The sequence below is a fragment of the Aptenodytes patagonicus genome, chromosome 10, assembly GCF_965638725.1.
Source record: "Aptenodytes patagonicus chromosome 10, bAptPat1.pri.cur, whole genome shotgun sequence".
Classification (NCBI taxonomy): Eukaryota; Metazoa; Chordata; class Aves; order Sphenisciformes; family Spheniscidae; genus Aptenodytes; species Aptenodytes patagonicus.
In genome coordinates, this window is record NC_134958.1 from 11,490,898 (window position 1) to 11,505,707 (window position 14,810).

At 41.0% G+C, this 14,810-nt stretch overlaps 1 protein-coding gene across 7 annotated transcripts in view; it reads right to left on the reverse strand.

Annotated features, from left to right (window-relative positions):
- The window catches only part of CERS3 (ceramide synthase 3), a 52,781-nt gene that overhangs the window by 22,012 nt on the left and 15,959 nt on the right, over nt 1-14,810 (reverse strand). For 6 of the 7 annotated variants that reach the window (XM_076348029.1, XM_076348028.1, XM_076348027.1 and 3 more), the window contains 8 exons: nt 13,831-14,013; nt 12,106-12,223; nt 9,946-10,064; nt 6,098-6,155; nt 5,164-5,214; nt 3,836-3,928; nt 3,439-3,567; nt 1,625-1,731 (listed from right to left, as the gene is read on the reverse strand). In XM_076348029.1, the coding sequence (XP_076204144.1) occupies nt 1,625-1,731; nt 3,439-3,567; nt 3,836-3,928; nt 5,164-5,214; nt 6,098-6,155; nt 9,946-10,064; nt 12,106-12,223; nt 13,831-14,012 (857 nt within the window). In that variant the 5' untranslated portion in view covers nt 14,013. Of the gene's footprint in view, nt 1-1,624; nt 1,732-3,438; nt 3,568-3,835; nt 3,929-5,163; nt 5,215-6,097; nt 6,156-9,945; nt 10,065-12,105; nt 12,224-13,830; nt 14,014-14,543; nt 14,570-14,810 lie in introns of those variants that run through there. The other variant, XM_076348032.1, reaches the window with a different exon arrangement.

A 14,810-nucleotide genomic window follows, 5' to 3' on the forward strand; every position in this document is an offset into this window, starting at 1 on the left:
ACCAGTGTTTTGGCTACTGCTGAGCAGTGCTTGCACAGCATCAGGGTTGTCTCTCCAACATTCCCCCCACACCAGTAGGCTGGGGATGGGCAAGATCTTGGGAAGGGACATAGCCAGGACAGCTGACCCAAAGTGACCAAAGGGATATTCCATACCATATGACATCTGCTCAGCAATAAAAGCTAAGAGAAAGGAGGAGAGGGTGGGGCATTTGTTATTACGATGTTTGCATACTGAAGCCCTACTTCCCAGGAAGTAGCTGGACATCGCCTGCTGATGGGAAGCAGAGAATAAATCTTTTGGTTTTCCTTTGCTTCCATGGACGGCCTTTACTTTTGCTTTATTAAACTGCCTTTATCTTGACCCGTGAGATTTTTTCCATCTTATTTTCACCCCCCGCTGGCCTGCTGAGGAGGGGAGTGATAGAGCGACTTGGTGGGCACCTGGCATCCAGCCAAGGCCAACCCACCACAATAAGGTTAGAAAAAATCCCCCCTCCCCCCCCTTTTTTTTTTTTTTAATCTTGGGCTCTGTGTGGTCTAGATACTATGCAACTCAGAGCTTGTCTATGCCATTTTTTTTTAGTGCAAATTCTTTCTAATCTGAAATCCACACTCCAGAGAAAATCCTACAGGCTTTGCAACAGGGCTTTTTGTTAATCAACATATGTTTTGTCCATCTTCAGACTTCACTACTTCTATATTATTTGGGGCTTTTTGAGTCCCTTTAATCTCATCATGTTTTGCTTCCAAGCTCAAGAACTCAAGAACAAGAAGCTCAGTGAAGCAAAATGATTGGAGATCACTTGTATAGTTAATAAAAAAATAACAAGAAAGTAAAAGACCTCAGCATTTCTGAAAGAAAATACTACAGGAAATTAAAACCTTGTGTTGATCAATGTTCAGAACTATTAATTTAACCAGCTTGAGTCTCTAAGGGTTTGTCCACATGCAGGGAGGGGCATGAAGACAAACTAGAGCAAGTCAACGAAACCGTGAATGTGAAACACATTAAACACTTTTTGAAAGCTAAACATTTTAAGCATTAAGCACACTAAGCACCCGTGCGGATGCCCCAAAGCAGATTAAATCCTAGCACTCCAAAGTCATGCAAGTATTTAGCAAGTTATGATTTATTTGCATTGACTTCATAAATTAATTGGTTCACCTTAACTTTTCTGAATGCTTCTCATGTGAGTGAGTGAGGTGAGGCACTCCCCAAGAACTAGGTAGCAAGAAGGCGGCTCTACAAAAAATTCACTACAATCATATAGGAATTACACTGTACTCTGACTTTGCAGCTACAGCAGGAGGGATGGAATGAAAGGGAAAATGATTTCTCCTAGTTAAGTAGCTCAATCCCCTCGAAAATGCAGGAGCTCATAGCATTTAACTACAATTTATGAAAATAAGTTAAATAATACATAAAAGCCTTTATTTAAGTTAGCATATTTCAAGAGGCTCATTTAAAAACTATTTTTACTTAAATTAAATAATGAAAGTTCTCTGCTTCTGCTCTTTAAAGTACAATCCATTCCTTTCCTTTTCCCATCACAATCAATACTAACCTCTCAATGGAAACGGGAATGAAATAGAAGTCTGTGACTACATTAAATATTGCTTACCAGAAGGGGAACAGGATGATTCTTGTGATGAAGAATGCGATAGAAAAGATGATAAAGAGCATATTGCAGGTTTTCTCCCAGTGAGCGTAATTAAACATTTTGGCTGCCTGCATTGAATAAAAACCATCAAACATATTACAAATATTCTCAGAAATAAGTTCCATTCTGCATTTTCATAAACAAGGACTCATCTTCCACCTAAGCAGGAAGAAAATTTCCTCCCTGTTTGACATATAAAGCAATGATTTTACCGATACCTAATAAAGCAGTATCAAAACAGATTCTTTGTTTATATTTCTCCTTTCATCTTAAAGGAAAGGACTCTGTATCAAAGGCCTAAAGAACAGCTCTCCGATCAGAATATAGAAGCGTCACGAAAACACAAAGTGCTCTTGAAAACAGAGGTAATTCCTCATTCCTGTACCAGATTCAAAACAGGCTGAATCAAAGAGAAGCTGCTGGCCATATCTGCATGCTCAGGAATGGCAGTGACCCCTTATACACAGGCATTCTGGTGCATGCATGTTACTGACCTCTGTGCCTAAATCAGCTTCTGTTTTCTCCTTATTGAGAGCTAGAGATCCTAGCATTGCCCTCTATCCCACTAATAAAGATTATAATTACTGCTTCTCCCCTAGCTGAACTGTACAGCTCTCCGTGCTTCATTTAGGAATCACCCTGGGCATGGTTGAATAAAACAGCTGTTCTCAAGTGTGAACAAAGCTTCAGGTGCCAAGCCTAAGTTTTAAACAGCAGTTTGATGAACTTTTGAGTGGCAGGGCTGACTTAAGTTATTCTGGTACCCAACTTCAGTTTCCATCTGAGTGCTGTCCTACCAGTTGTCAGCTCAACTGTTTGTAAGGCCACACAGTTAATCGGACCACAAAGCAGCTTAGGATTAAAAGTAACCCAGAAAAACCTGTATGTATGCATTTAATCTGGACCAATCCCAACTGCGTGACCCCACAATTAGTTGTTCCAATACAACAGACAGAGTATCAGGAGCAGAAATGAACAGTAACAGACAACAGCCTACAAGGGCTGCTTACACTGGCACTGCCACCAAAAGAGGTGATGAAACTATGCTCTCAATCTTGGTGTTATAAAACCAGGATAACCCTATCGAAGGAAACACAGTGTGCATTTGTCTTCCAAGAAATCCAGCAGCAAGTCTCTGACCACAGTGCTGTGTGCAGCATAGGACACTTCTTAATCTTAAACATTTCTAAACGTTGATATTTAGTTCAAGGAAGGGACTTCCCCTTCAGTCCAGGGGAATAAACTTTTCTTCTGCCAGTAGATACCTGTGATATTTTGTTCAGGGACAGCTTGAGTGTCTCCAGCCAGAAGTGTATAGTGTAGATGTACCCCTTGAGTCAACACAGGGGTGTGAATGCTGACAAAATTAAGCCAGTTTGGAGAAGTAGCCAAAATTTTGGCTGAGAATTGGTATCATGACAAGCTGTTCACAGGCTAGCCAATGTAGTCTAATTTTAAGTGAAACAAGAATAATCCAGGGAGCCAGCTGTATTCCCAGTCCCCGTTCTGTACTGAAGAACTTATCTTCTGCTCTTTTCTCATAATGGATTCTGTAATAGAGTATCAGCTTAAATTATCTAGTAGCTCTTTTTTATCTTACAATTTATGAAACTCTGAAGCCGTTCCTCTGTGGGGATAGGAAGGAATCGTATGAAACTTGTGGCAAAAAGATTAAGATTTCACTGAACATAACCTGGGCAACAACCAAAAAAACCCCCAAAAAACATCAACAAAAAACCCAAAACAAAACAAAAAAAGATGGAGGGCAGGGTTACCTCAAGCCAGAAATCTGCAGTATCGTGCACAAACATCACCAGTGTTCCAAGACGCACATAATTGCCACACCAAGAGCCACTCATCAGCCCAATGGCTGCCAAGTGATGAACGACATGAGCCAGAAAATCCTGTGAAGGAGAGAAGAAAAAAGGTAGAGCCAAGCAACTACAGCCCTTGAGGGTCTCCGTGCGGATGAAGTGACAAGCAAGACTCTTCAGAGAGATGCCCTGACAGCCAGGAGAGCATGGATGTGTGCAGGTGTGCCAGGGATAGACTGATGCTGCCCTCATGTGGCTGCACCAAATCCAGTGTCAGGACGGTGCTTTTCCTTACAAACATTTTTTCCCTCCCTCACAGAAACAGAGGTTCTAGCTACAAACAAGCATGACCACTTGCCTTCCTTTTGTTGTCAATCCCAAGTGTAAATAAGAGAGACCAGTAAAAACTGATCTCAGCCATGTAGTACCAATATTGGGATGGCAGCAGAGTCTGTAACGAAGAAAAGCACATTTAACTCCGAGAATAGCAAAAAGTGAATGCCAAGTGAAATTACTTCTTTTTTCCTCTCCTCATTTCTTTTGCTCCTCTGCTGAGTCTTGCTTAAAAAATTAAACTAAACTAAATCCCTGTTCTGGGCTTCATTAAGAAGGATGTTCTGGGAGCCAAATATTTTAACCTTTACTCAGACCAAACTCTTAGTTTCTGCAGTTCCTCCCCCACCTCTGAATTTTAGCATGCTTTTTTCTATGTTTTTGTCAGAGAACTACACACAGAGCACTTCTGCATTTAATTACAAACAACTGCAAATAAATGAAGCCCACCCATTTTGATGAACAATTAACATTTTTAACATTCACACATCCCATGACTAAAATGTCAGCTATTAATGCTAAAATCCTATGCATCTGCTTAGGGCTAGATGCTGAGCTTGGCTGCTCCCTTGGTTCAGCACGTTTCCCAGGTGGCAGGAAGTAGGCTTGGTTATCAGGTCCCACGGGTAAAAGAAGCTGGGAAAACTCAGCTGGGAGGCAGGATTCTTTTTATTCTTGGCCCCTGACTAGGACAAGAATAAGAAGGCAGTGTGATGGGCCACAGGTTTATAAAAATAGGAGTCGGGGGCACATGAGAACCTCTGGCAGGTGGGCAAGGAGGCAGTTTGCTTGGAGTCATCTGTTATGGGATTGTTAATAAAATATTTTAGGAAGAAACAAGAGCCTCGTGACCCTTGGGAATCAACCAGAGTATTGAGCAGAGAACCCCAGAGCAGGGACTCACATTATGCCAAACCAAATCACTGCAGCACTCCCTCCACCTGCACTACTGAGCAATAGGGCCCAGCAGGCACACAGCACTTTGGGCTGCTCGGCACAACCCTTTGCGTAACGCTATTCTGCAGTGCCTCGAAGCATCGTCAGGACTGGTGTGAGCTTAGTGGTTCTGCACTGAAACCCATAACACAGATAGCATCTACTGTGTGCAACTGGTAACCTGGGATGGGTGGAAATAATAGCGGTCTGGCTGGAGGGCTGCATTGCAGCACAGGCAGATAGTAGAGAAGTCCTGCAACAGTCAGCAGGAGGTACCAAAGAAGGGCAAAAGGCTTGGGTGCCGCACCTCTCTAGGTGGAGCCCATGGGAGGGAGAAGCACTTCTGCGGATTAGCCCTTCCCATGGGGAAATACCTGGAATGCCTCGAGGCCAACGGCCCAGTGCCAAAAAGCTCACCTGAAATGGATAGCCAACCCACGTCTGCCATATGTCGTAAAACCAGGGTTTCTGGGGAAGACAGATGATTCAGAGACTGATCAGCTGAGCAACAATAAGTCATCTTAACTCAAACTCTTCAATACTTAAAACTTCTCTAAGTGGAACAGACTAAGAAGCTATAGTCTTGATAACTGTTCTCCACCAATTTCTAAAGGGATCTTACATCTCAGATTTACTATATTGGTCCCAGAGTTTTGGCTTCTTTTCAGGACACCTGAAATGTTCCGGTTCGTCATTTCATCATCCAAAGCAGTGGGTGTGTGTTTTATTACTGCAATTACTCAAGATATGTTGCCACAGTGATTAGATTTTGCTGTGTTTACCAGCCACACACATCACTGGTTCATGATGATAAACGGTGTTTGGGGAGAAGAGCCAGATGAACGTAGACATGCTGAGAACTGTTCTGTTGCTCAGGAGAAGCATTAATGACACCCCAGGCAGTGCTCACAGTTACAAGCAGCACTCTCTCTGTTATTCCCAACTTCTGACTCAGCAGCACACCTCAATAAATAGCCGTGAAATACACCATTGTTGTGACCCCCAGAAGTGCTGCCAGAAAAGGTTTATGGCCTCCTTTGAGAAAAACATGGCCATGTAATGCACTTGTAGGTGTTAACAAGGCACGTTGTAAAACCATCTGTGTGACTTCTTAAAACTTGCCTTAAAAATACTGATTACTCATAAATTACTATCACAGAAGTTCAAAAGATAGTTTAAAAATTAAGTAAAACCTCAGTGCATATCGCAGCCTATCATCTAGATTACATACATCAAAGATCTGAACCCAAAGAGCCACTGAAACCAGTGAGTCTTTCAATGGGCTTCAAGAAGATCTAGAAAACAGTCCTTATTTTGTTAAGAGTATCAATCCTTTAAAAAATGAACTTACATCATACAGAACTATAAATCCAGCAATGGAGGATGTAAGATAGAATGAAAATCGCCAGCTGCAAAATTAAAATGAAAAAATAAGAACAAAGCATTATATTTTTTTTATAGATATTGTCCTGAGCCAGAATTATTGCAAATCATTGTCTATCACAGACAATCTTCACATAAACGTGCCCTCACACTCTACATTAAGGGTTGTCACATATTAACTATGTCTGAATTATTAGTATTTAAATACTTAAGCTTTGACTAATTGCTAAAGTAGTAAGTTATTTTACATTATCACAACACAGATATCTTGATTGTGACTTCAGCAGTAATTTTCCAGCCAGGCATGAGCTGATCAAGAGAACAGTCACAGCAAATGTAATAAATTCCCTAAAAATTAATGTTTGATAACACCAACCTTTCCCGCTGTATCAATCCCTCTAGAATATTCACAATGGACTAAGAACATCTCACAGTTCCCTGGCTCCAGAAGGTCTTTCAGCCACGTGGCACATACTTTCCAACCTGATCAAACACTGAACATTGCAAGCACCAACAGTGACTTGTTTCAATTGCTGGCTTAATTTCTTTTGATCTCTCTTAACACCAATTGTTGAAAACAGGGGAGCCCTACAGAACTTTAACAACTACTACTGGATTAGTTTATGTCTTACTATAGAGGTCTGAATTAACTATAAACCTCAATCTTTGACTAGGTTTGCCAGCATTTAGCCTGATCTAAGCTTTTTGTGGCTTAAATGGATATCCGTCAAGGCAGATAAAACTTTCAGGTTTTCACCACCGATCTGGTAAGTCAGCAAAGGGCAAAAAGTTCTTGTGTATCTTAGCAAACCGAAACTGTGTTGTTGCTTATATATGTCAGAGCAGGATGCTGTGATTTGGAGCCAGCAATCAGCGTTGTAATGACTCTGGAGCCTGCGTGGGAGGTATTGTCCCTGGGACTGGGTGCGGCTGGAGACTCAGCTGGAGCGTTCCCACTCCCACCTCTACAGGTGATGGAAAACTTCTTCCTTTCCACTCTTCTCCTTGGCAGGAACAAGCCTGACCTTTCCCAGAGCAGCTCTTCAAGATCAGTAGGAAAACACTGCAGGCCTTCACATGCTGAGAAAGGTTGTGATCACAGAGACAGGCACATGGCCCCAAACCCGGTGAGAACATTTTTATAGAACAAGAGGTATCCCAGAGGAGAGCGGCAAACAGCCTCCCAGAAAACCTGAATTTGCTAAAAAGGAGGAGAGAGAGCCTCAAGAAGAACACCGTACTAATGGATTGAGATATGTATGAAAATTGGTCTTTGGCAAACATTAATGAAGTGCCATATGAGAGAAGATGATGAGAACCTGTCTGGTAAAAGCAGCCCCTCCTTTCTGAGCCCTACATTACCTGGAGGCTGATATCCCAGGTGAAAGAATGAGATGTTCAAAGACTGAGCCAGCATTTTACAAGAAAAACAAACAAACAAAAGATGAGGACATAGAATGGTGGAGGCTAGACAAGTTAATATGTCTCATGCCTGCAGAAGTAGTCAAGAAAACAAATTTAAAAATTGCCACTCGATACACTGGTAATAAACAATTGTTTTACTCTTCAACTTAAAGCATCTTTCCTCAGGTGATTTCAAAATAACGCTTCAGAACACACACTGAGCAGACAGAAAAATTCAAAGGTACATGGTGGAAATTAGGAGAGCAAATGGAAGGGGAGAGTGGAACCCACGAGCCATACCTGGCTCAGAGTTAACCAAGAGATGCTATGAAAAACACCACCATGGTGTGGGACAGACTTTTTACACAGGGGCTGATTCTGCCCTCACGCCTCCTATTTCAAGCAAGGGAGGTGTGAGTAGTCCAGTGGATATAGCAGGACTAATTCTGTGTTGATTGTAAAGCGTAAGCGGTTTTCTGAATCAGATCCAAAGCACAGAGCACCCAAAAAGACTGTGCCATTAGTCCCCAGCCCTACAAATATATCTTGAACGCACTTGGCAATAAACACTCAGGGCTTCAGATGAACTCATTATACATGCAAGACTGCCAGAGCACTACCTCATTTTGCATTTAGCCAAGCTTCTTTATGAATTTGGTGAACAAAACCTAAAGTAAAACGCATCCAAATTCACCAAATTTTACCCAAGTGCCTTTTAAGCCCTGAACCTGGAAACCAGGGAAAGCACCAAACAACAGCTATGCAGACGAATTTTCTTTTTTAACTTCAGGAATCTTTTCTCTTCAATTGAGTCTAACAAAGAAAGAATTTAGTACGTGAAGTTAAAGGCTGGTAAGTCTTTTAAGGCAGGGAAGGCTTCATGCAAAGGGCTTTCCAAACCCCAGTGTTACTTAACTGGGAGCATTAATAGCTTAAGTATGGTTTAGATCTGGCTCATCACATTTTCCTTGTGATTCAGAGAAACGATCCTGGAGATTGCAGGCTTTCAAAATTTCATAATGCTCGTAACACTGACTACTAGCGTGGAATAACTCTGTTCCTCATTTGTTGCTTTGAGAATTATATCCAATTAAATTCACTGATAAAGAGCAGAGCAAGGTTCACAAAATTGCACAAGAGAAACCTGTTTGCTTCATTCTCACTCAAGCTGCCAAGCAAGTTTTAATTTCAGTCTTTGGCTGTGTCTTACTAGAGACATGCATCCATGGCAGGTAGGCCTTTTATCAATAGCAGGAAATCTTATTGTCACTTGTAAAACAAAGTTAACTGATCCACAAAACAACGGGAGAAATAAACCATGGATGTCGGTTTGCCAGGACAGTACTCAACTCGGCTAGGCTTCAGAGCGACACATGTACGTCCATCAACTGGATTTATGCCCAACAGAGGACATCATCAAATCATTATCACATTGGTTCACACTGAAAATAATCTTGATAAAGCACTCAGCTCTGAACTTTGTAGCTGTATTTTTAACCCTCATTCCTTAAGCTAATCTACACTAAAAGAGGTTAAATATTATAATCCTGTGAATTTTTGCCAATGTAATTATGCTAGGCAAAAATCCAAATAGATAGGACATTTGGAAAATGTTTTTACATTGGTACAGTTAATTTCAGTATCCAAAAGGGACAAGCTATGTAAGTAAAGCCATGCCCATTTTGGGATTTGCAATTTGTATGAGATTTTGGCTAACACTGGAATAGTTAAATAGTAAAATGTTGAGGTATGGGGAAGTTCTCACACATTGGTGAAAAATCAGACTCTTGAATGCTTTTCCAGTTTTCAATCACATGCAGGAGGTTTTGAAACTTTTTACATATTAATTATCATCACTCAAAATTGCTCAATGGCCCATTCTCATCAGTGTATTTGAGCTCATGTTTTGCACAGTACCCCATGTTCAAGCCATGACACCTATCATTTAGTTAAGATGCCATGATTCCTGCTCTTGAACTGACTTCTGTACACATAATAGCATCCCAAGATGACAGTATGGATACATATATAAACAAGAGTGAATAAGCATTTTTGTTCCCCTATGATTACTAGCAGACAGAAAAATATTTTCCTATTCTCTGCACGTTTTCATTAAGCATTATGTAGCAGGAGCCTACAAATAAGTCCATTATTACACAATGAAGAAAACTGTAAAATATTTTTGAGGGGTTTTTTTCAGGAGAAACTGTTAACCTAATCTTTTGAAGTCATACCATTTGGAGAAATGCTACTAGATCCTTTCCATTTGTTTGTGAATGCACAAACCAAAACCCTTGTCAGACAGACCCAGCTTTCTGGAAATGAGTCCCCCTTAAAAGGCACCTGAGGACCTCAATCGTTTGTTTCAAAACAGTAAACCCCATAATAATCAAAAGCATTGTCTTTTCTTACAAAGCTTCCTGGAATTTCCGAAGCACTGTTGGGATCTCAAGGTTTCGCCGTCTCCTAAACCACTTTTCCACCAAATGGACTGTACAGTTGCACTTTTTGGCAAGGCCTTGAATCTCTGACTGCAAAAAATGGAATAGTATTAGCAACAAGATGTACTCCAGTGTCATTCATTTATTTTGTAGTTCACAGATCAGCTTCCCACTGTTGTAAGGTCTTCATTTAAAAAATATTACTAATGTTAACTATCTATGGGAGTTTACCTTGCAGGCTTCCTGGTTTAATTTTTGAGTGACACCCACAGAAACCTGAATTTTTGAGACACTAATTTATATAAATAAAGCAGGCATAAAATGTACAGATCCACAAACTGTGCTATTGTCTTTCTGGTGGCTTCTGATAGTTTCAAAGATGCAACTTCTATTGCTAAGCAAGAGGTTGGGCTGGAGGGGGAAGTGCCATGCATCAACACATGTATCTAGTAACTTACCTAATTATAATTAATTATTATATTATATTTAAGTAAGTCTCGTAGGTGAGATGCAGGCCTGGAATTAAGGTGACCTGAGCTCTGTTCTCAAATCCAATGTACTTCTGTGGTACAGGGCAAGTCAATTAATCTTACTGATCAAAATCCAGACCACCTTTTGACACATAAAAATAAATTAGGGCTACAGCATTGCCTAGAAATGCATCTAGCCATTCAAGTGCAACAGTCAGGTGTCTGCTTTATGCATGCTCTGAAGGTGAAGTGGCTCTGCTGTGCAGCCATGCTAGCATGTGCTAAGCACAAGGCAGCGTGACTCTTGCATTTCTGGGTGCTCACTGCCCCACGTGCAGCAGCCTGTAGGCTTCCTCCCTCTCCTCCATCCTGAAGTGCGGAAGTGTGGGCTGACATCCCCTGGGGCTGCTGCAGGAGGGGAGGTAGTGTTCGACTCATCCCTGGGGAAGCTTTCCCCGCAAGGTTAGCATGCAAATAGTGGGTGGCAGCAGCGCTGCCTCCACCGAGGTAAGTCCAGTTCAGTTAGTCTCCTACCCACAGAGAAAGCTCTGATATGTGAGCAAAGGCATCTCAGCTGCCGGGGAGGGCAGGAGTACAAACAGCCTCTGTGTTCAGCCCATCCTGCTGGCTGGAGAGCTCTCTACTTGCCATGCAGGAATACAACTTTGTTTTGACCGACAGTGGAGCCCAGATGCCCTCAATCGCCAGCCAGGCCTCTCTATGCTCCCTCAGGCATGCTGGTCCCCAAGCTGAACACCTAAAAAAGGAGGCAGCCTGAATCTTTCCCATGTACTGATAAGTATAAAGGCGCTGTGCTTCCTTTCAGAGATTAATCGTCAAACTGTACTCATGCAGAAGGAAGGCGTGAAACAAAGAAATCAGGATACTTGCTCAAAGCTCATATGTGAACACAAACACATCTATTCCTGATGATATCAGACAAAAGACACAGTAAGAGAATAGCAGAGTTAGGGATAGAAAGCAAAGTTCCATGTATCAATAACTATCAGTATCCCTCATTACTAGAAAGCACATATTTCTTTTCAAAAACAGTGTAGGAACACTGCAATTGTTTGGTATCTGTACTTAGGTAAGTGAACTTTTTGAGGCTGCATTCACAGCAACGTACCTGTTTCCCATCAACAATCAAGTTACCTCATTTTTTGAGATGGTAAACATTGGCTATTATTTTTTTCTTGTTCAAATTTAAAAACAAACAGCAAGGTAATAGAAAGATTGCTTTTCTTTCTCACATAAGCCAGGATTAAGTATGCAGCAATATAACGGATCAAAAGGCTTCCATGTCAGCGTTCCAATATTATTGCTTGCAATAAATGAGATACCACTTTCCAACAACAGATGTCAGCTGATGTTTTCTCCAGGCAGAATGAGTTAAAGATGGAACACTGATCTTCACTGGAAATAATATTAACAGTGTAACCTAGAGCAGCATGCCAGAAAATTAAACATCTTAAACATATTTTCTGTTTTGGATGCCATATACCCTTGTCAGCAGAACAGCAACAAAAACCCAAATAAATTTAGTCATCTGTCAATCAGCTGGAACTCATCCCATGACGTCATTGCTGATAGCTGATTGAAACAGTAAGACTTGGGATTTTTCAAAACCAAAACTAGTTTAAAAGAATGAGAATCCTTACTTGGGATGGATGTTTTGAGCACTCCCGGAAATAACTCTCTAAAACAGGATTAGGCTGTGGCTTCACACGTCTTACATTCTTTATACCTAAGGCTTTTGCTAGAGGTATAGCAACATACCTGAAAAGACATACCATGAAAAATTTTAGAAACACAACACAGTTACAAGACCTTAGCTATTCTCAAGCCAGGATATGAAGAAAATAAATCTGAAGCAATTTAATCTGCCATAGGGTATGACAGTGCACTGTGAGAGAAAGGAATCTCCCTCCAGCTAATCCCGAGAGAGAGCCATAGCATATTAGCAGTTACGCAAAAAAGCAGGCCCAAGGACCCAAGTCTGTGGTTGTGAAATTCTATAAAACTAAAGGCAAGATGCTGATTTTTGTGTCCTTGTGTTTTTCAGAGCCATACTGAGTTAAGCAACAGTTCAGGGAGAGTGAAACAAGAACAGATGCTCTCTCCATGTGAGCTGAAAGATTGCTACTGGGATACTTTCTCCTAGTGGCAGATAGTCACTTAGCACTTTGTTTCACTGGGCTACCGCTGCTCAAGACACTGGATTCAGCTTGCAGCCTCTAGCTTGTGGCACACAGCGACTCCCCCAGAGACTGAAGGCTTCTCTTTCTCTTCCATTTTCCAATACAAATTGTTGCAGAGCATGCCAAATGCTTCACTCTTCTACTTGGGCAGGCTTTTCTGAAAAAGCCCCCCTTCACTCCTGCCGATATCAACAATTGATTCCTTATTACTCATAGCAGCGGTCAGCTTTCCTCATTCATGGGCAGATTCACTGCAGGCCAGATGTGTGGGCTAATTATTCACACGAGCGATTTCCAATAGCAGCGCAGTGAGACACAGTTGGGCAAGCATTTACTCAGGAGATACTGTGAATGCTTATAAACATATGATCCAAATTACTTTTGATCTCTAACATGAATGATCTTATCTGGTTCTGTTTTAAGTCTGCCCAACTTACGACATTCCAAATTTTCTCATTCTATCCTGAAATAATTATAAAAACCTACTAATCACATTCTTTAGAGCAAAAAAAGAAAGTCAAGCAAAAAACACACAAATAAATACGATTTGCAGTGCTTTAACTTAATATATTTGTAGCTTTCTTCTGTGGAGCCAACCTTTGCCTGTCCCATAAGACTCCAGCTGTAAAAGCAATCCATCTTTCAGTGCCAAAGTGAGGGGGGGGGAGAGAGAGAATCAGCATTACTAGATTTCCATAAAACATTCACATGAAACTTTGAGATCCCTTCAGTCTGCCCAATTTTGCTACAGCTAGACACCTGGGATCTATCAGCCTCACACAAATGTTCTGGTGGAGGACCAAATGAAAGGAGAGGTTTGGTTTGGAGGGCAAATACCTCTACCCTTCCACCAAAGGAGAAAAAGCAAAAGGAAACCCAAATGGTTTTGATTAATTGTATCTCTAGCGAAAGGAGATAATTAGAATTATCCAAATGCTGTTCTAGAAAAGCTAGATAGAAATATTTTCCTTCTAGATTGGACCACAGCCACATGTACCTAATAGTGAAAATATTCCCCAATTTTTCACCTGCCGTATTATCTGTACTAGATCTTGCTAGCAAACCACCAACTAATCCTCCTTTATAAAAACATAAAAACATTGATCTAAAGATATCTTATTTTTCAAAAATTTTTAGCATTAATGAGGATTAACATTAGCATAAAATTGCGTTCAAGTTTCTTACCTTTCACTGAAGAATCGGATAATCAGCAATACAAAAGCATATGGTATTGTGGCATATAATTGATGTGGTTTTGGAAAGACAAGTCCCTCACGGTCTACAAAATGTGCCCACGTGACATTGATAGGCATCCAGATATTCTCCCACCAGAACCAGCTGTTGAGTGTCTTTAATATGTGCGCCATGCTAAGCAAGTAAGAAGATAATAAAAAATTATTCCCAATGTATTAAGAAGAAAATACATGAAATAAAACATATTGAACCTTGTTGTGCAGAACAGGGTTCCCAGCTGGCAAGACATTTCCTAAAGATAAGGTACAAGCAAATAGCAGATGAGGCTCAGGTCCCACAAGAACAAGCTGTCCTGGCCTGCGTGGGCTGCACTGGTATTGCAGGTCCAACAGAGGCACTCTACAGAGAGTCTGCAGGCACTGTAGAGATGCTCAGGTGTCCCAGACTAAATCAAGAGCAAACAGACCTTGCCAGTGAAGTGTGCAATTGTGTCAGTTTTCTCATTAAAAAAAAGGAAAAAAAAATCAGTTACAGGAAGTTGAAAACCCCTTGGTTTAGAGCATGCAGGTGGGATTATAATCCAGCAGAAGATAAAATAGAGCTAAATTTTGAGCTGGTATAAACCAATGCAGAGCTTTTGAAATCTGCAGCAGGGGGTTAATCTACTGTCTCATTTCAATCATTCACACTAGACTGCTTAGTACCTGGTCAAATCTTTTACAATAATAATTTATAATCTATCATACCAAGAAACAAAAGATAATAAAGAGAACCGATCTTCCCTAGGCTGCCTTTGTAAATTAAATATAAGTGGGTGGAAGGGTGGAAAAGAAATGGGAAAGTCTAGGGGGTGACTCAGTTCTCTGATAATGAAGACATATTGCTGCTGAATTACTGCTGCTTAATATGCTAATGGCAATATACACCTTGATCCTGATTTTGCAAACACCTGTGCACAGGACCAAGTATAA